The sequence below is a fragment of the Neoarius graeffei genome, chromosome 13 (genome assembly GCF_027579695.1).
Source record: "Neoarius graeffei isolate fNeoGra1 chromosome 13, fNeoGra1.pri, whole genome shotgun sequence".
Lineage (NCBI taxonomy): Eukaryota > Metazoa > Chordata > Actinopteri > Siluriformes > Ariidae > Neoarius > Neoarius graeffei.
In genome coordinates this window covers 26,157,363-26,179,002 of record NC_083581.1, presented here as the reverse complement: position 1 = coordinate 26,179,002, position 21,640 = coordinate 26,157,363, and the positions used below count along the sequence as shown (strand labels likewise).

Genomic DNA, 21,640 nt, shown 5'->3' with positions numbered 1-21,640 from the left:
ATTACTCACTGTTGAAGGAATGCAAACAGATATCTCATCACCACAACTAGCGGAGAAGGGTAGGAAAGAATAACTGACTTTAACTGTGCTACTTTCTCTGATTCATCTTCTATTCCTAGAAATGAAAGTGAAAGGTGACATTTGTATCAAATTCCACTCAACTATACAGTAGCATCCAAAAAAAATGAGTCAACTATTGTACCGTAGTTTCATTAGTTATAAAAAAAAGTTTGTCATAAAAGCTGTCTCAAATACGATATCATCCTTTAATGCAAATCAAAATAATTATATTTATAATCAGTTTTCATACATTGAATTTTTAAAATTTTGTTGAAGAATTCAAGAACAGGTTTTGGGATTTGAAAATGCTCTTAGTTCTCTCATTTGTAAGGCTGACAAACATCCCCTTACGTCCACATTCCATCAGCTGGTCGTAGCTGTCTTTAGGAAACAGAGGGTTTTCCATTCCTCTGAAATAGAGCTTCAGCACACCAGCCACTGAGTCCAAGTCACAAACCTCATCTGCCAGGGGGTCATCTCCTACATACCAAGACACAGAAAGTTGCCCCAACCTGCATTATTAACATCAAACAGCAGTCTGAAGGAGTGGAGGCACGTACCTTTCTCAAACAGGTCTCTGAGCCGATTGACCTGCAGCTGAGAGCCTGGGACTCGAAAGATGCCCTCATGGTGCAGGCCTTGTCAAAGAGAGAGTGAAAAAAACAAAATATGTTAGTTTTGTAGGCACTGATTAATCATATTGTGTCCTTATTGTGTAGGTCTTTCCAGAGGAGCAGAGCAAAGCAAGGAGTAAAAGAAAAAGGTCTTTGGTTCTGGGCACAAGCTGCATCAAGCATAGAAGATGTGGTCTGGTTCTTGTAACATGCCCTCATATTGTTATAAGTCTTGCCAAAATAACAAAATAAAAACAGACGCATACAGTAGAGTCATGTAGAAAAATCTAAAAGATTTCTTGGCACCATCTCATCTCATCTCATTATCTCTAGCCGCTTTATCCTTCTACAGGGTCGCAGGCAAGCTGGAGCCTATCCCAGCTGACTACGGGCGAAAGGCGGGGTACACCCTGGACAAGTCGCCAGGTCATCACAGGGCTGACACATAGACACAGACAACCATTCACATTCACACCTACGCTCAATTTAGAGTCACCAGTTAACCTAACCTGCATGTCTTTGGACTGTGGGGGAAACCGGAGCACCCGGAGGAAACCCACGCGGACACGGGGAGAACATGCAAACTCCACACAGAAAGGCCCTCGCCGGCCCCGGGGCTCGAACCCAGGACCTTCTTGCTGTGAGGCGACAGCGCTAACCACTACACCACCGTGCCGCCCTTTCTTGGCACCAATCAAACCTAAAGTCTTAAAAATAAAGGTTAAAAAAAAAAACCTTTGACTGTGACTACTTCATTGCAGCAGAGGAGTGTTACTTGTGGACACTTATGAAGGACTGGTATTGAGTTTACTATCTACCATTATCAGGTTTTACAGACTGGATGTTGCCAGTGTATCTCATCTTCAATAGAGTACAGCATCAAGACTCTGAAAAGTTCTCCTCTTTTCAACACTCTGAGCTATTATTATTTTCAATAAAGTATACTGAAGTACTAGGGCTGTAACGATATGCGTATCGAAATTGAAATCGCGATACGCAGAGCCACGATCCGTATCGCAATACAAGAAGGCAGAATCACGGTACACCCTTTCAAACTTCTCCTCAGCCCAAAAACAGAGGCGCTTCCAAACTTCAATTTATGAATACTTTACTTTTTTATTTAAATTACATTTTAAACTTACTTAAATTACTTTTATTTTTTATATCTATTAGTAAGTCGTTTTTTCGCCGACCTGCGACAATCTTCTGCGAGTCACGCAACGTCCACACTCGCCACTGGCAGAGCATGCATTTCTTTTAAGCGGTCGCCATTCTGGTTGCGACGCGGGGAGCGAATCTGTAAACAAGCAGCTCATTGGCTGGCTAGGTGTGCCACAAGCCAATCACAATCACTTGACCGGAAAGGCATGTCTGCTTGGGCGGAAGCCTTCTGCGGCAGTTACATTTTGACACGCGAGCAATGTTTCACCATAAAAATTCCGTAATTTCCATCTGTTTTCCGCGATCACAGAAAATCATTGGCCCTATGAGAGTGAGACAGTGAGAGAGCCACCCCCCCGCAAAAAAAAATCTTAACGGATTTACACGATTTGGAAAAATGACTTTTTCAGAACCGAAAAAAACAGAGCTTCCGGCTCAACAGTATTATTTTGAGAAATAAAACAATCTTTGGATATACATTCGTTCATTTTTGCATACATATTACTCATTCTCTGCAGTGGTCTGAATTATTTGTTATTAAATAGTTAATGTAAGTAAGTAAATGTTAATAAGTCAAATTTACTACTTTAAAAAACATTTTAAAATCGTGGGCGTATCGAATCGTGGGTCAAAAATCGCGATATGAATCGAATCGTGAGTTGGGTGTATCGTTACAGCCCTATGAAGTATTATATGTGAGTGCTGTTTGGTGTTATCTGATGTGGTCAGCTGTCAGCATGTGTTAAGAACCATTGTAGCAATGTTGACACATAGTCTCCATTAATTCTGAAGGAAACCACCCTCTCTGCCATTCAATCATAAAACACAGTTGCATACAGTGGTGCTTGAAAGTTTGTGAACCCTTTAGAATTTTCTATATTTCTGCATATGACCTAAAACAACATCAGATTTTCACACAAGCCCTAAAAGTAGATAAAGAGAACCCAGTTAAACAAATGAGACAAAAAATATTATACTTGGTCATTTATTTATTGAGGAAAATGATCCAATATTACATATCTGTGAGTGGCAAAAGTATGTGAACCTCTAGGATTAACAGTTAATTTGAAGGTGAAATTAGAGTCAGGTGTTTTCAATCAGTGGGATGACAATCAGGTGTGAGTGGGCACCCTGTTTTATTTAAAGAACAGGGATCTATCAAAGTCTGATCTTCACAACGCATGTTTGTGGAAATGTATCATGGCACGAACAAAGGAGATTTCTGAGGACCTCAGAAAAAGCGTTGTTGATGCTCATCAGGCTGGAAAAGGTTACAAAACCATCTCTAAAAAGTTTGGACTCCACCAATCCACAGTCAGACAGATTGTGTACAAATGGAGGAAATTCAAGACCATTATTACCCTCCCCAGGAGTGGTTGACCAACAAAGATCACTCCAAGAGCAAGGTGTGTAATAGTCGGCGAGGTCACAAAGGACCCCAGGGTAACTTCTAAGCAACTGAAGGCCTCTCTCACATTGGCTAATGTTAATGTTCATGAGTCCACCATCAGGAGAACACTGAACAACAATGGTGTGCATGGAAGGGTTGCAAGGAGAAAGCCACTGCTCTCCAAAAAGAACATTGCTGCTCATCTGCAGTTTGCTAAAGATCACGTAGACAAGCCAGAAGGCTATTGGAAAAATGTTTTGTGGATGGATGAGACCAAAATAGAACTTTTTGGTTTAAATGAGAAGTGTTATGTTTGGAGAAAGGAAAACACTGCATTCCAGCAAAAGAACCTTATCCTATCTGTGAAACATGGTGGTGGTAGTATCATGGTTTGAGCCTGTTTTGCTGCATCTGGGCCAGGACGGCTTGCCATCATTGATGGAACAATGAATTCTGAATTATATCAGCAAATTTTAAAGGAAAATGCCAGGACATCTGTCCATGAACTGAATCTCAAGAGAAGGTGGGTCATGCAGCAAGACAACGACCCTAAGCACACAAGTCGTTCTACCAAAGAATGGTTAAAGAAGAATAAAGTTAATATTTTGGAATGGCCAAGTCAAAGTCCTGACCTTAATCCAATCGAAATGTTGTGGAAAGACCTGAAGCGAGCAGTTCATGTGAGGAAACCCACCAACATCCCAGACTTGAAGCTGTTCTGTATGGAGGAATGGGCTAAAATTCCTCAAAGCTGGTGTGCAGGACTGATCAACAGTTACTGGAAACGTTTAGTTGCAGTTATTGCTGCACAAGTGGGTCACACCAGATACTGAAAGCAAAGGTTCACATACTTTTGCCACTCACAGATATGTAATATTGGATCATTCTCCTCAATAAATAAATGACCAAGTATAATATTTTTGTCTCGTTTGTTTAACTGGGTTCTCTTTATCTACTTTTAGGACTTGTGTGAAAATCTGATGATGTTTTAGGTCATATTTATGCAGAAATAGAGAAAATTCGAAAGGGTTCACAAACTTTCAAGCACCACTGTACCTGTCTACCTCTTTGCTCTTTGCCCATGCACTCATTGCATGTGACCGGAGTCTTCCACAAAGCTAGGCAGACATATTGCAGACGTACTGCTAAAGCTAGCGAGCTGGTCGACAGTTGTGAGTACTCACAATATCCATGTTCATTGTTTACATTGATTATGATAATGTTATGTGTTTTCTTACATTTGAATGAGATATGAGGTAGTTGGATATGACGATGTACTATACTTCCCCCTACCCCCCACCAACACTCTCGCATGGACTTTTCCTGCGGCAGAAATCAGGCAGTGTGCGTTCATGTGTTTTGGATGAGTGGCTAAAGGTAGAGAGTGGAATTTCTTGGTGGGCTACTTTTAAAATCTCTTTCACGCTTGCTGGTTTCTCCAAAATTACCTACCCTGCCTTTAAATGCTCTGTATGCCAATGTACATATAGGCTATTTTAACCAAACTGACCTGTACAACTATGTGATTTGAATAAGATCAATATGTAATAAATGATAATTAAATTTTATGCGTAAAGTTTGTGCTTTTCATGACCTGAAATCATATTATTACACTCATTGCACTTCTGCTCTTCACTGCAAATACAAACAGGCTTGCAAGTCACATGATAACATGGTATGCTAACACAGATAATTTAAAAACATGTCTGTAATCTCAGTAGCCTAAAGAATGTACCGCCTATTAGTGTAGTTTATTACATTACAAGCATTTAGCAGATGCTCTTACCCAGAGTGACATTCAACATACCCAGAGCAGCCTGAGGAGCAGTTGAGTTAGATGCCTTGCTCAAGGGCACCTCAGCCTTTGCTGCTGGTCCAATGAATTGAACCGGCAACCTTTTGATCCTAAAGCTGCTTTTCTAATCATTAGGCCATGACTTTCCCATGACTTATTGGGGAATAAGCCATGGGGAAGCCTTAGGCCATAGCTTCCCCATGGTTTATTAGTTTGCTGTTTGCTGATCTTCATAGTTTGCTGTTCTTCATAGTCAGTTTTGTACATGCAAACACATTTCATTTTCAAGGCTTCTTTGCTTGAAAGCATTTCTTAACATGTGCCTGAGACCTGCACAGCATTGTACATTCATGAAAGATTGATTACCATGAAGGTTGATGAATCTGATGCAGCTCTCTACCACCAAAGGAACAGGTTCTCCAGATGCCTGCAGAAGAGAACCTGAGCTTTATAAATGAGACAGCGCTCCAAAGAACAATCAGTCATACTGTATAACACAAAGGCAACCATTATTCTCAGTATTATTTGGTGCATTTAAATGTCCAAACATGCACATGACAATTCTACAGCCAGAGAGACAGAATACCTGGATGTAAGAGAGCATATCTTGAGAGAAAGGCTTCTGGCTGATCTGAGTGGTATGCTGATTCTTCCTCTGACGGACAGACCTCCTGGAACGCATTCTGATGCAAGAAATGTAGCTGTGATTAACAAGAGACTGTGGAGGAGTGGAAAATATGACACTTCACAAGGGCTGCTGTGAAACCAAAAAGTTCTGGTGAAATCCTCAGTGACTCAATAACAGGTCGCTGTCCCTGTAACTCTTTAGACAGAACTAACATGAATACAACTATTCTATTTTAGAATAAAATGTGCCTGTACACCTATTAATTCATGCAATTATTTAATCAGTCAATCATGCAGCAGCAGCATACTGCATAAAATCATGCAGATACAGTTCAAGAGCTTTAGTTAATCTTCTTAATGCTCATATCAAATATTAGAATAGGGGGAACAAGAAGACAGTCATCTATATCCCCCGCCCGACATACCAAGTTTCAAGATAATATTTGTCACATTTTTCAAGTTCTCCTGCAGGAAACAAACCCTACCTTTTAAAGGTCCCATGGCATGGTGGTTTGTTAATGCTTTAAATGGGCTCGTGGAGGCTTCCGGATGTTATATCCACAGCCTTTCTCGAAATGAACCCTCGGCACGTAAATATAGCCTCCTGGGAGAAAGCCCCATTTCAGCGCTTTTCCCAGTGTGTCGTTTTGCTAATGAGAAGCAGGAGGCGGGGAAGGGTAGAGGGTGGGGGCGGGCCATGGGGGGAGGGGGAGGGGCTTGACCAAGCTGCGCGCACACATACTCGCTGCTATCAGCGCCTGTAGCCACGCTGCTAAGACAAAACCCCGTTCTCCCTCGGACTCCTTTCGTAAACTCAACATGACACAGAGAACAGAGAGTGAGAGTGTTCAGAGTGGTAGTTTACGAACGTATAATACCCTAGGCTTGAACACGCACTCCATAACCAAAGAGGATAGAAGCAGCAACTACAGCAACATATCGCTTATCCAACAGAAGACATGCATTGCGGAGCAATAGTCAAACATAAGCTCATAAGTTACAGTCAATTTCCAGACTAAACTCAGTTTAACAGAGCATGCTGCATGCTCTTTAGTTTTGTAGCGCAGAGTACCTGGCTAACTGCAGGAAGCGGTTAGCTGCACAGCTAATGTAGCCATTGCTAGGCTAACACACCGATTTTAAAACACGGCAAAACAACCAGTTATACACTTACTTGTTCGGTGTTTGTGGCTGATGCGGCAGGGATGCTTGGTACGGACCCAGGCTTCAGTGACAGTTGATGTGCAAAACCTGCCCTGTACTGTCCCAAGTTGTGGAAACATTCCTCAGGAAAATGCTTCCGACAAACATACACCGTCTTAGGTAGACTCGACGGCGTATTATTGGAGTAAATAAAATTAAGCCACTGCGTCTTCAGGGGCTCTCCCGTCAGCAGTAAAAACAGACACTTTTCTGTGTTGTCACATCCATGTACAGCGCAATTTCCATGTTTCGCTCGCTTAGGTGATGCCATGTTGTTGTGTCCTCTATGGTCTCCTCACTACAACTGGGCGGGGCAATCCATACAGTGGGTGGGAATCCAGAGGGGGGGCGTGGGGATCATCTCCCTTGCTGACGTAGTAAAGGGAAGAGCTTAACGCGCCGTTTTGACGCGCCATTCTCAAATGTTGGGCATAGTTTGGTTTACACATTATGAAATTTCTAGCCACTGGGGTGACTTAAGAAGGTCAGAGGAACTCATTTTAACGTTAAAAAACCTCAGAAAGTGAAAATTTCATGCCATGGGACCTTTAACACTGACCTCAGCAGCCCATGGCATAAGCCCACCGGAACTTTGGTCCAGGTGAGCTAAAAATTAAAATTTCTCACATGTCTTAGTATCAAAAGGCACATATACATTACTTAATCAACTGTCATGATCCGCCCCGGACTTCCACTCCGGAGATTTATTACTGTAGCCTTCTTGTCAACATGAAACAGTTTGGTATGGCTCCTCTGACCTGGCTGACTGGATAACTGCATGAATGAGCAGGAGTACAGGTGATACTTTCATACACTGAGTGTATTTTTTTTTTATAAATGAATAAATTAAAAGAAAAATGACTGTGGTCTAAAAATGTCGGTGCTGTATTCACTGAGTGTGAGCCACCATATTAAGGGTTTTATAGTTCTGTTTTGGTTTTAAACCATCAAATGGTGACTGATTCCATGAATTTTGTGTAAGTAGCCAAATTAATAACCTTTATTTGGAGTTCTATTATAGTACAGTCCTAGTAATAATGAGAGATTTTGTTTCCTTACTTGTGATGCTGACCATCCACAGTCTCAGCTGGGTTTTGTACAGGAATAAAAAAAAAAAGTTAATATATACATGTTTTTGAATGAAAATTATGGATCACTTCAGTAGGTTTCTAAAGATAAATATGCAGATTTTACCTTTTTCTGTTGCAACTTTGAGTACATCATGCTTTGCCTGTAGTTTTGACATTACTAAGCCATTAATCAGATGGTCCTTAAATTTCTGTGGGTCCAAACAAAAATACACACATTAAAGTTCAACAACAATAAACTGGTTCTATAGAATCAGAACATACTTTTTAAATTATTTACCATAGAGTACATGTTTTCTGATTCTTGCAAATGGGATCGACGTCTTGCTTGATTTAACTTATTGGTAGAAATTTCACTAATGTTCTCTAGAGATTGGCTGGTGCTGTATTCAGGCCTGAAGATATCCTCGCTGATAGACTCAAGCAGGGCAGATTGAGAGAACTGCAGCGTTTTACTCAACTGTCAGGGAACAATAATAAGAATAAGAAGGAGAAACAAAACTGTACGTGTTTGTGTTTTTATAAAACTACCTCTTCATCGTCTTCAGTAAGCTGGTTGAGTCTGGTCTGCAGCTGGTGGAATCGAGTATCAAGCTCACTCTTCACCTCAAAATCAGCGCTCACCTCACACACCTGAGCCGAACAGGATTCAAAATACGCTCACGTCAGCACACAAAAGTGCGCGCGCGCACACACACACACACACACACACACACACACACACACACACACACACACACACACACACACACACACACTCTCTCTCTTAGATACCAGTACCTGGTCTCCCTCATGAGGCTGGTACTGAAATTGAAGTGGCTTACAGAAAGCCACATCATGAGCCTGCATCAGTGCGTCTCTGTCCTGGTTCTGATCCAGACTGGACACTGCGTCGCCAAACTGCTGCAATCCAGAACTCAGGTTCTGGTTGACCTGTGAGCGGCTGGACAGGTAAAACTGGAACACTTGGGACAGGGACTGATGGAAACCTAAATCACTGAACTTAGGGAACATGTACAATATTAGATGAGTTAAAGCTTTCATATGAAAGCATCTAATTCAGTGATTCAGAAGAACAAAAAAAAACCCTGATTCATATTTTTCCATTTCTTACATTTTTGTGAATTATGACAAATTTTTCTTAACTCTTACATGCAGTACCAATTAAGCCACACCAAACCAGGACACTTACATCAATCAGGGCAGAGAGATCATGTAGGTAATAATTGTGGATGGAAGCATTTGCCACTACCAAGTTGAGCAGATAGTCATTGCGCGCTTTGGTGCACTTCAGCTGAGTCTCCTGTACTTTACACTGCCTCTGCACACACAAAACAAAACTCACAGTCACAATCTGCAGTGGCACCAAGGTGCAAGTGTATCTCCCACGCAAACACTCAGACGCAACCACACACATCCGTATCCTGTCATTTAGACAGGCAAGTTCATTTACAGAGCACACACACGTGCCCCACATCACACACATCACACAGGTACAAAAAAAGGAGAATTGTTACTTGAAAGAAAAGTTTGCATCAAATGCATACAATCTTAAAAAAAAAAAAATCCCCATGCTAATTATGCACATTGCTTTGCAATTTCTGGTTTGTAAAAATTCAGCCATTACAATGCAAACTTGCTGGAATGCGCAAATTGTTATATACTGTACATAGTGTCTCCAGAAATTTTAATTAAATTTAATCAAATTTAAGCATATCGGAATGGGATTTTTCCCTGCTTATTTCTAAGTGACTCTCCATGGAAATAAAATCAAGTAAAATGTCCCTTAAATACTTTATTTTTTAAATAAAAAAAAAAGAAAACCTAAAAACTGCTTAATTGATAAGTGTTCTCCCATTCAGTGTGAATTGTCCTTTTGCAACAATTACAGGATTGTCTTGGATATTGTCTCTGTGAGCTTTGAACCTTTTGATTTTGGCATTTTCTTCCATTCTGCAGTGCAAATATTCTCCAACTCTACAACTGCCAAATTAGATGGAGAATGTTGGTGGACAGCAACTTTCAGGTCATGTCACAGATTTAACTCTGGACTTTGACTCAACCATTTGAAAACAAATTTAAAAAATTTTGCGTGCATGCGCCCCCCCCCCATCATTCCTTTGTAGTTTTTGTCCTGTGCTTTGGATTACTGCCCTTGTAGAACATACAACCCCGTGGGTAAAATAAACAGAATGTGATGATTTGTGAATCATACAAACCATACATTTCATTGAAAATAGTAGAAAGACAACATATCAGATGTTGAAACTGAGAAATTTTATTGTTTTTTGAAAAAATTATGCTCATTTTAAATTTGATGCCAGCAACACATTTCAAAAAAGTTGGGACGGGGCATGTTTACTACTGTTTTACCAATGTTTTCAATGGGAGACAGGTCTGGACTACAGGCAGGCCAGTTTAGCACCCTGGCTCTTTTACTATGGAGCCATGCAGTTGGAATGTGTTTTGGCATTGTCTTGTTGAGATAAGCAAGGCCTTCCCTGAAAAAGGGAAGGGAAACTACAGTGGTGCTTGAAACTTTGTGAACCCTTTAGAATTTTCTATATTTCTGCATAAATATGACCTAAAACAACATCAGATTTTCACACGAGTGCTGAAAGTAGATAAAGAGAACCCGGTTAAACAAATGAGACAAACATATTATACTTGGTCATTTATTTATTGAGGAAAATTATTCAATATTACATATCTGTGAGTGGCAAAAGTATGTGAACCTTTGCTTTCAGTATCTGGTGTGACCCCCCCGTGCAATAATAACTGCAACTAAATGTTTCCGGTAACTGTTGATCAGTCCTACACACCGGCTAGGAGGAATTTTAGCCCATTCCTTCGTACAGAACAGCTTCAACTCTGGGATGTTGGTGGGTTTTCCTCACATGAACTGCTCGCTTCAGGTCCTTCCACAATATTTCGATTGGATTAAGGTCAGGACCTTGACTTGGCCATTCCAAAACATTAACTTTATTCTTCTTTAACCATTCTTTGGTAGAACGACTTGTGTGCTTAGGGTCGTTGTCTTGCTGCATGACCCACCTTCTCTTGAGATTCAGTTCATGGATAGATGTCCTGGCATTTTCCTTTAGAATTTGCTGGTATAATTCAGAATTCATAGTTCCATCAATGATGGCAAGCCGTCCTGGCCCAGATGCAGCAAAACAGGCCCAAACCATGATACTACCACCACCATGTTTCACAGATGGAATAAGGTTCTTATGCTGGAATGCAGTGTTTTCCTTTCTCCAAACATAACGCTTCTCATTTAAACCAAATATTCTATTTTGGTCTCCTCCATCCACAAAACATTTTTCCAATAGCCTTCTGGCTTGTCCATGTGATCTTTAGCAAACTGCAGACGAGCAGCAATGTTCTTTTTGGAGAGCAGTGGCTTTCTCCTTGCAACCCTGCCATGCACACCATTGTTGTTCAGTGTTCTCCTGATGGTGGACTCATGAACATTAGCCAGTGTGAGAGAGGCCTTCAGTTGCTTCGAAGTTACCCTGGGGTCCTTTGTGACCTCGCTGACTATTACACGCCTTGCTCTTGGAGTGATCTTTGTTGGTCGACCACTCCTGGGGAGGGTAACAATGGTCTTGAATTTCCTTCATTTGGACACAATCTATCCAACTGTGGATTGGTGGAGTCCAAACTCTTTAGAGATGGTTTTGTAACCTTTTCCAGCCTGATGAGCATCAACAACGCTTTTTCTGAGGTCCTCAGAAATCTCCTTTGTTCGTGCCATGATACACTTCCACAAACGTGTTGTGTAGATCAGACTTTGATAGATCCCCGTTCTTTAAATAAAACGGTGCCCACTCACACCTGATTGTCATCCCATTGATTGTAAACACCTGACACTAATTTTACCTTAAAATTAACTGCTAATCCTAGAGGTTCACATACTTTTGCCATTCACAGATATGTAATATTGGATAATTTTCCTCAATAAATAAATCACCAAGTATAATATTTTTGTCTCATTTGTTTAAATTGGTTCTCTTTATCTACTTTTAGGACTTGTGTGAAAATCTGATGTTGTTTTAGGTCATATTTATGCAAAAATATAGAAAATTCTAAAGGGTTCACAAACTTTCAAGCACCACTGTACCATAACTATTCAGAAATACTACTTTAATACAATTGTGGAATAGTTATACTCTGACACCCTTGTTGTTTGTAACAGTTTTGGTTTAGATGGAAGGAAAATTAAACTTACTTTTTCAAGGAGTTTTTCTATTTTTTTGGCCGCACTCAGTTTCTGTTTCTCTTCCTGCTTGGTGGCTTCTTTTAGCTTGCTCTCAGCTGACAAGTACTCGGTGTGATACAGTGAATATGTCTTCAGCGTCTATGACAGAACAACACACAATTTAATTACAGTCAACTCCTTAATTCATAAAACCAAGTGTATATGAATATTTGATGAATATATACAATGATTACTCCATGCAATGGGTGATATTTTGTATTAGGAAGACACTATAGTTCAGGCCTGACTCCAGCTCTCAGTAACAGGGTGGGCCAGGGAGATTTTATGGGGGGCAAGTTATATTTAGCAATTATTCGCCGAAAGCGACGTGAAAAGACAAAGTCTCAGTTTTTATTCACTGATATTTACTGAGCCTGAGGGGGAGAATTGTTTTAGTGTAAATACATATGATTTTTTTTTTTAAATAATCACCTATTTTAAAAAATAATTTATTTCAAATCTCAAAAGCAGCATACAAATGTAATAAAGGACTTGTCACTTATCTACACCAACTCACATAAAATACTTTGTTTTGAAATAGATAAAATAAATCACAATTCCACCTTATCTTTGAATAGTTTTAAACCAAACTTTGTAGCATTTTTAGTGCTTTTAGGAACAGCATTTTCTTTCATAATTTCTAATTCTTCCTCAGTTGTGGTGACAAAACGATTGGCCACCATTTTGCTGAGTCGCTCAAGGCGATTATCAAGGAATAGTCCAAATTTCTCGACCAATCAGCATGTGCAATTTTCGATAATCAACTGCATATTTATACTAAAATTATATATTCAGAAGAAACAGGACATTTCAGACAGAAGTCTGAAGATACTGTAGATAGATAGATAGATAGATAGATAGATAGATAGATAGATAGATAGATAGATAGATAGATAGATAGATAGATAGATAGATAGATAGATAGATAGATAGATAGATAGATAGATAGATAGATAGATAGATCCTTGTGATAACACCAATTCTCTCTCTCGTGGGTGGGCCAGACCCACACCGCCACCCCCATACTTTTATTTTTAATTAATATTTTTCCTGATACAAGTTGTGTCGCGAAGTACTGCCATTTTTCTGCAAACCTCTAGTCCCCTGACATTTACGTCTAAATCCTAGCTTCTTCCTGATTGGAAGTCAGAAATGATTGTTGAGGGATCCGAGGCCACTCCATCATGAACATGAACATTTCAAGCATCTTAGATTTGCACATATGGCCTGCACAAGCTGTAGGCCACAACAAAATATGCATTTAATAATGTTATTGTGCAAAAGATTGATATTGGGTTACAATAAGGGAAGTGTCAGTGCATTTTTTTTCTTTTTCAGGCTGTTCCCTGTTTATAAGCAAGGGTTTTGAATTGATGGGTGGAGATAATCTCAGGCTTTTCAAATAATGAAAATCTAAATATAGCACACTCACGGTCTGTAGCTCAGCTGTGACCTTCAGCAGTCCATCCTGCAACTGGGTGCTAATATCTTTACTCTGAAAGAATGTAAACAGACATAAAACCAAGAGCTAAACATACAGTACTATGCAAAAGTCTTAGACACACTTTTTTTCATACAAACTTTGTGATAGATTTCTATTTTATGACTTCTACATTATTGAGTCAGTACAAAAACATTTTAGAGTTTTAGAGACGTTTATTTAGCATTCTTGGAAGGAGTGTCCAATGCCAGTGCTTCAGCAACATTAAAAGTAACAAACAACGGATAAAAAGTACAACATATTGTTCCTTACTAAACATAAACTTATTAGTAGGGGAGAGCGGGGTAAGATGAGCCACTTTTTACATTTTTCATCATAACTACATGTTAAAGCCATTTTTGCTTCCAGTCTACACACCATACCAAATTTCAAAGTGTACTGTTACTATCTGAGCAAAAAATAATTGATAAGCTCTTATGGTTAGAGTGATATTACCTCTTGAAAAAAAAATGTCAAGTGGCTCAACTTACCCCATGCACGGGGTAAGATGAGCCACTGTGTGGGGTAAATTGAGCCAACACAAAACATGTTAGGTTAACAAAGTAAACAACTTTTATTATTAGAAATGCAATCAGTGAATCAAGTCAAGTCAATCAAGTGGGGGATAGGGCCGTTGCATAGAGAAGGGGAGATGAAGAGAGAGGTGATAGAACGAGATGGGATAGGGAGGGATAGATAGACGGATAGAGAGAGAGATATGCGTAGATAGATAGAAAGAGGGATGGTTAGAGAGGGAATGAGAGATGTACTATATTATAGAAATTACTAAAACAGTAGAACAGTGCCAAAAAATCTTATTTCTTTCAGTAGGTTAAAACATGCAGCAATCATTCCATCCATAATAATTTCATCATTATTCAATGTTCCAAGCGTTCAAATGGCAAGGGAACACCATTTGCCTCTCCCTCCGTGCTGTCCCCCCAACAGTAAAGGGGCGGGGCAATTTTTTCACAATATTCTGTCTTGACAGGACAGCCTCATCTTTCTCTTTGAAGACAAAGGTTGGCTTTCTTGCAGAGCCATGGCATGACCGGCTTCTTTTGAGAAATCTTGCCTCTATTTCGAAGACATCCAATTTGATTATCTGGCCAATGAAGAAATGCACCTTCTTCTTCCCTGTGAATTTTGCCACAACGTAATCCCCCACATCTAACAACTGGTCTTCCTCATCTGATGTCATATATATATATATATATATATATATATATATATATATATATATATATATGTTGTTGTCATATATGACCAGTAAATGTGAAAACTTAAGTGTCATCCATATTGGGTAAGCTCAGCCACCAATGGGGTAAGTTGAGCCAGTGGCTCAACTTGCCCCACATCTAATGGCTCATCTTACCCTGTGGCCACCATTTTGTAGAAAAATGCTAATAAAGGGGATTAGGCTAATCAAAATTATTTTTATTAGCATTCATATCATAGCTTAGAAAGCCACTAACTTAACCCTAATGTGTCTAAATATTATTCTACTTTTGTCTTCTCTAAATCATCTTCACTGTGGACAAACATGGAATTGACTTAGAAAGCACAAAAACACATTTTTATAAATATCTCCCTCACCTAGTTTGACATGTGGTGCTCCTCTCCACAAGTGTAAGTAAATGGTCCCGGCCCCCTTTGAATGTGGTCACATGGTCACATTTGTGTACTGTTTCTTAGAAACAGGGGGTGGCTCATCTTACCCCCTGGCTCATCTTACCCCGCTCTCCCCTATTGGGATATTATTTTGGCTGCTTTACACTACTGTTTATTCCTTAGATAGAAAACCAAATAACAGCATACAGTACGTTGCACATAAATGTTTACTGAAGAAACATCAGCATACAGTGGTGCTTGGAAGTTTGTGAACCCTTTTGAATTTTCTATATTTCTGCATAAATATGACCTAAAACATCATTAGATTTTCACACAAGTCCTAAAAGTAGATAAAGAGAACCCGGTTAAACAAATGAGACAAAAATATTATACTTGGTCATTTATTTATTGAGGAAAATTATCCAATATTACATATCTGTGAGTGGCAAAAGTATGTGAACCTTTGCTTTCAGTATCTGGTGTGACCCCCTTGTGCAGCAATAACTGCAACTAAACGTTTTAGTTTAGTTTAGTTTAGTTTTCGGTAACTGTTGATCAGTCCTGCACACTGGCTTGGAGGAATTTTAGCCCATTCCTCCATACAGAACAGCTTCAACTCTGGAATGTTGGTGGGTTCCCTCACATGAACTGCTCGCTTCAGGTCCTTCCACAACATTTCGATTGGATTAAGGTCAGGACTTTGACTTGGCCATTCCAAAACATTAACTTTATTCTTCTTTAACCATTCTTTGGTAGAACAACTTGTGTGCTTAGGGTCGTTGTCTTGCTGCATGACCCACCTTCTCTTGAGATTCAGTTCATGGATAGATGTCCTGACATTTTCCTTTAGAATTCGCTGGTATAATTCAGAATTCATTGTTCCATCAATGACGGCAAGCCGTCCTGACCCAGTTGCAGCAACAGAAGAAGAAGAAGAAGAAGAAACCTTTATGTCACATGCACACTTCAAGCACAGTGAGATTCATCCTCTGCATTTAACCCATCTGAAGCAGTGAACACACGCACACAAACCCAGAGCAGTGGGCAGCCATACTACAGCGCCCAGGGAGCAGTCAGGGGTTAAGTACCTTGCTCAAGGGCACTTCAGCCCAAGGCCACCCCATGTTAACCTAATTGCATGTCTTTGGACTGTGGGGGAAACCGGAGCACCTAGAGGAAACCCACACAGACACGGGAGAACATGCAAACTCCACACAGAAAGGCCCCCGCCAGCCACTGGGTTCGAACCCGGAACCTTCTTGCTGTGAGGCGACAGTGTTAACCACTACACCACTGTGCCGCCCTAACCATGATACTACCACCACCATGTTTCACAGATGGATAAGATTCTTATCCTGGAATGCACTGCCTTCCTTTCTCCAAACATAACGCTTCTCATTTAAACCAAAAAGTTCTATTTTGGTCTCATCCATCCACAAAACAGTTTTCCAATCACCTTCTGGCTTGTCCACGTGATCTTTAGCAAACTGCAGATGAGCAGCAATGTTCTTTTTGGAGAGGAGTGGCTTTCTCCTTGCAACCCTGCCATGCACACCATTGTTGTTCAGTGTTCTCCTGATGATGGACTCATGAACATTAGCCAATGTGAGAGAGGCCTTCAGTTGCTTACAAGTTACCCTGGGGTCCTTTGTGACCTCGCCAACTATTGCATGCCTTGCTCTTGGAGTGATCTTTGTTGGTTGACTGCTCCTGGGGAGGGTAACAATGGTCTTGAATTTCCTCCATTTGTACACAATCTGTCTGACTGTGGATTGGTGGAGTCCAAACTCTTTAGAGATGGTTTTGTAACCTTTTCCAGCCTGATGAGCATCAACAACACTTTTTCCGAGGTCCTCAGAAATCATCTTTGTTTGTGCCATGATACACTTCCACAAACATGTGTTATGAAGATCAGACTTTGATAGATCCCTGTTCTTTAAATAAAACAGGGTGCCCACTCACACCTGATTGTCATCCCATTGACTGAAAACACCAGACTCTAATTTCACCTTCAAATTAACTGCTAATCCTAGAGGTTCACATACTTTTGCCACTCACATATGTAATATTGGATCATTTTCCTCAATAAATAAATGACCAAGTATAATATTTTTGTCTCATTTGTTTAACTGGGTTCTTTTTATCTACTTTTAGGACTTGTGTGAAAATCTGATGATGTTTTAGGTCATATTTATGCAGAAATATAGAAAATTCAAAAGGGTTCACAAACTTTCAAGCACCACTGTAGATAGGGGAGATGAAAACTTATAAACAACTTAATAAATGAAATAATGCGCGTTAATAAAACTGAATAATCTTTGTGTATATATTTCCGTACAGCATGGATGTTTTGTATGAACACTGCGTGTGTTTGAGAGAGAGAGATTGTGTGTGCGCGTGCGCGTACTTTCTTAGCCAGACGCTGGATAAGCTCCAGACAGCGAGACAGCTGCTGGGGTAAAGTAGTGCCACAGCTCTCACTCAGTGTGATGTGATCCTTACTCTCATGACGTGTCTGAGACAACAACTCTTGCCAGCACTTCAACACAGACTCACAGCTGGACTCCTTCCTGAGGCGCAGGGAGAGAGAGTCGTACAGACAAGCATCGATAAAGAGACACGTACAAAAACCCATCTGTTGTGTGTAAATATATGAATATTAAAAGTACATTTTTCATTTCATCCTTTTTTTTTTAAATGTGCCTAAAATATTCAAAGTATCAAAATGTTACAGTGTAAAATATCAGAAAGTATATTTTCAATGACTTTAAAATATATAAATTAAAATGGTATAAATTATACTCTACTTATACCGTTTGGTATGGCATATATGGTATACAGTACTAGTCAAAAGTTGGGACACTTTTAACCTTCTAATTCTAATTCAATGTTTTTTTCTTTATTTTTATTAATTAAAAGATACTTCATGTCTTAAAGTTGTCATGCTCCGCCCTGGACTTCCACTCCGGAGAGTTACTATCTCCCAGTTCAGCGCTAATCTGGATCCGAGACGGGACTTCCATTTTGCCGGCATTCACTTCCTGGTTTGCTCTGCTGTGCTTAAAAGGGCCGTTCTCAGAAGGGGACTTTGCCAGAACGTCTTGTTGGTTTTTCACGTCATCTCTGTGCCCTCATGGCTTCTTGGATTTTTGGTCTCTGTTTTTGCCTGTTCTTTGCCACAGTTTTTTGCACTCACGTCTTGCCATTTTTTTTTTTTTTTGTGCTACGTTTTTTGTCTCCAGTTTTTTTGTCAGGACTATTTTTCATGGTTTTTTCATGCTAGCATTTTTGTCTTTGCCTACCTTGTTTTTTGTCTGGATTATTTTGCTATTTTTGTTTGTTTACTCTTTGACTTTAATTAAATCATTTTTTTATTCATTGGATTTTCTGGTCTGTGTTCTGCTTTTGGATCCAAACTCACCACATCTTGCCATCCCTAACAGTATGTTCTGGCCAACATGGATCCAGCAGAACTGAACCATCTGAGAACAACTGTGCAGCAGCAAGGAGCCCTCCTCGGGACCCACCAACAGGAACTTCGGCAGATCACCCAGAACCTGGCCACCCTGTCCAATTCACTCAACCTCCTAGCCACACAACTTCAACACTCCCAAAGCCATGCCTACCCCTGCCCAGCTGTCTCTTTCTTCACCTCCCACCACCGCCGCTCTCCACGAACCAAGACTTCCTTCGCCTCAGCCCTACAGTGGAGAACCAGGTACCTGCAGATCTTTTTTGCCCCAGTGTTCACTGATCTTGGAGCTTCAACCTCTGGCTTTCCCCACAGAACGCTCCCAGGTAGCTTATACCATCACGCTCCTCACCAGCAAAGCCAGGGAATGGGGAACAGCGGTCTGGGATGCCGACATGCCCTGTTGTTCCAGCTTCAAGGAATTCTCTGAGGAAATGAGGCGAACATTTGACTGCTTTCTGTCCGGCTGTGAGGTGGCAAGGGGTCCCGATCTACCTCGGATTATGCCATTGAGTTCCAGACGATGAGTGTCATGCGGTTAGAACGAGAGTGCCCGGGTCGACGTGTTCCTGCATGGCTTGTCCGATGCCATCAAGGACGAACTTGTCTCTTGGGAACTGCTGTTGGACCTCTCCAACCTGACAGACCTTGCCAATCAGATTGACATGCGGGTTCAACAACGGAGGAGAGAGAGGAGCCACCTCAACTTCAACCCCTCTCCACCTCCCGCCTCGTCCGTCGAACCCATGCAGGTAGATCGGGTACAGGTGTCAGCGGAGGAATGACTGTGCCAACGGAGCATGGGGGCTTGCTTCTACTGTGGTCAGAAGGGACACATTTGCCGAACCTGCCCGCTAAAAGGACGAGCCCACCAGTGAATTGAGGGGCCCTAGTGGGCAATGTTCGGAACCAGTCCACTGCTGGCCGACCGTTGCTCCCCGTTATCATCACTCTCAACAACCAGCATCACAATCTTCAGGCGCTCGTCGACTCAGGGGGTGGACAGGAACCTTATCTGCTCCACCACCACCAAGGATCTCGGAATCCCGTTACTTGCCCTCGAGGTTCCTCTCACTGTCCTGACACTCAGTGGCACTGGCTTGACCACCATCACTCACCTCACCACCCCACTTACCCTAAGGATTTCAGGCAATCACGCCAAAACAATACAACTTCATGTCATGAACATCCCTCACGTTCCTGTTATTCTTGGATTAACCTGGTTGATGCAACACAACCCCACTTAAACTGGACTGACCACACCATCTTAGGCTGGAGTCCTTCCTGCCTGGCCTCCCGCCAAACCACCACAGCCCTAAGCCAGCGAGTTTCCCGACCTCTCTCATGTGCCTCCGGAATATCTGGACCTCAAGCCTGTCTTCAGTAAGACCCGAGCAGTGTCCCTTCCCCCTCATAGGCCCTATGACTGCGGTATCGACCTCCTGCCCGGGATGGCGCCACCCAAGGGACATCTCTACTCTCTCTCCCCCGCCGAGAGACAAGCCATGGAGAAATGTATCACAGAGTCTCTGGCAGCTGGGATCATCCACCTTTCCTCCTCCCTAGCAGGGGAGGGATTTTTCTTCATGGAGAAGGACAAGTCACTCCGCTCCTGCATTGACTATCGAGGGCTCAACGCCATCATGGTCAAGAACCGCTACTCACTACCGCTCATGACCACAGCCTTCGAACTACTCCAGGGAGCTAAGGTGTTTACTAAACTGGACTTATGCAATGCCTATCACCTAGTTAGGATCAGAGAAGGAGATGAGTGGAAGACAGCCTTCAACACCACCACAGGCCACTATGAGTACCTCGTAGTCCCTTTCAGCCTGACTAACGCGCCCACGGTATTCCAGGCGTTAGTTAATGACGTCTTGAGAGACTTTTGTCTTCGTTTACCTGGACAACATCTTGACTTTCTCTCACTCCCTGGAGGGACATCGGGGTCTCGTCTGGAAGGTTCTTCAATGCCTGCTGGAGAATAAGCTGTTCGTTAAGGCAGAGAAGAGTGAGTTCCATCAAGGCTCTGTCTTGTTCCTGGGGTTCATCATCTCTCCAGCAAAGATGCAGATGGACCTCAAGCTGGAGGCAGTCGCTGACTGGCTCACCCCATCTTCAAGACGAGAGCTCCAGCACTTCCTGGGATTTGCCAACTTCTACAGGCGCTTCATCCACAACTTAAGCATGGTGGCCGGACCTCTCTCAGCCCTGACCTCGACTAAAACCAAGTTCAAGTGGGGGCCGGAAGCAGATAAAGCCTTTTCCAGTCTCAAGCGCAGGTTTACCACAGCACCCATTCTCACCATACCTGATTCTACCAAGCAGTTTATCATTGAGGTCGACACCTCCGAGTCAGGGGTTGGAGCCATCCTATCCTAGAGGGCCAACTACAACAAGGTCCACCCATGTTCCTTCTTCTCCCACCGGCTATCCCCAACTGAATGGAACTACGACATCGGTGACCGAGAACTCCTGGCCGTGAAACTAGCCTTGGAGGAGTGGAGGCACTGGCTTGAGGGGTCTGATCTCCATTTCCTAGTCTGGACTGACCATAAAAACCTGGAGTACCTCAAGTCTGCCAAACATCTCAATTCCAATCAAGCCCGTTGGTCTCTCTTCTTCTCCCGATTCAACTTCACGCTCTCCTACTGCCCAGGCTCCAAGAATGGCAAACCCGACACCCTGTCCAGGAAGTTCTCTTCCCACCAAGAGGAGTCCAAGCCACCCGAGACCATCCTTCCTCCACGCTGCCTGGTGGGAGCTGCTATTCTAGAGGTTGAGACGCTCATGCAGAAGGCCCTGGAGCAGGACCCCGGTGAAGGTAACTCCAACAACATTCCTTGTAACCATCTGTTTGTTCCCTGTCCTGTGT

General features: G+C 41.8%; 1 protein-coding gene across 2 annotated transcripts in view; it reads right to left on the bottom strand.

Moving 5' to 3' along the window:
• Positions 1-21,640, bottom strand: part of arhgap4a (Rho GTPase activating protein 4a) — a 48,278-nt gene that overhangs the window by 10,149 nt on the left and 16,489 nt on the right. For both annotated transcript variants that reach the window (XM_060937415.1, XM_060937414.1), the window contains exons 4-17: positions 17,701-17,863; positions 13,635-13,697; positions 12,173-12,301; positions 9,131-9,259; positions 8,719-8,940; positions 8,470-8,571; positions 8,219-8,398; positions 8,045-8,129; positions 7,910-7,937; positions 5,607-5,703; positions 5,387-5,447; positions 621-698; positions 412-540; positions 10-115 (exon numbers count right to left, since the gene is read on the bottom strand). In XM_060937415.1, the coding sequence (XP_060793398.1) occupies positions 10-115; positions 412-540; positions 621-698; positions 5,387-5,447; positions 5,607-5,703; positions 7,910-7,937; positions 8,045-8,129; positions 8,219-8,398; positions 8,470-8,571; positions 8,719-8,940; positions 9,131-9,259; positions 12,173-12,301; positions 13,635-13,697; positions 17,701-17,863 (1,572 nt within the window). The remainder of the gene's footprint in view (positions 1-9; positions 116-411; positions 541-620; positions 699-5,386; positions 5,448-5,606; positions 5,704-7,909; positions 7,938-8,044; positions 8,130-8,218; positions 8,399-8,469; positions 8,572-8,718; positions 8,941-9,130; positions 9,260-12,172; positions 12,302-13,634; positions 13,698-17,700; positions 17,864-21,640) is intronic.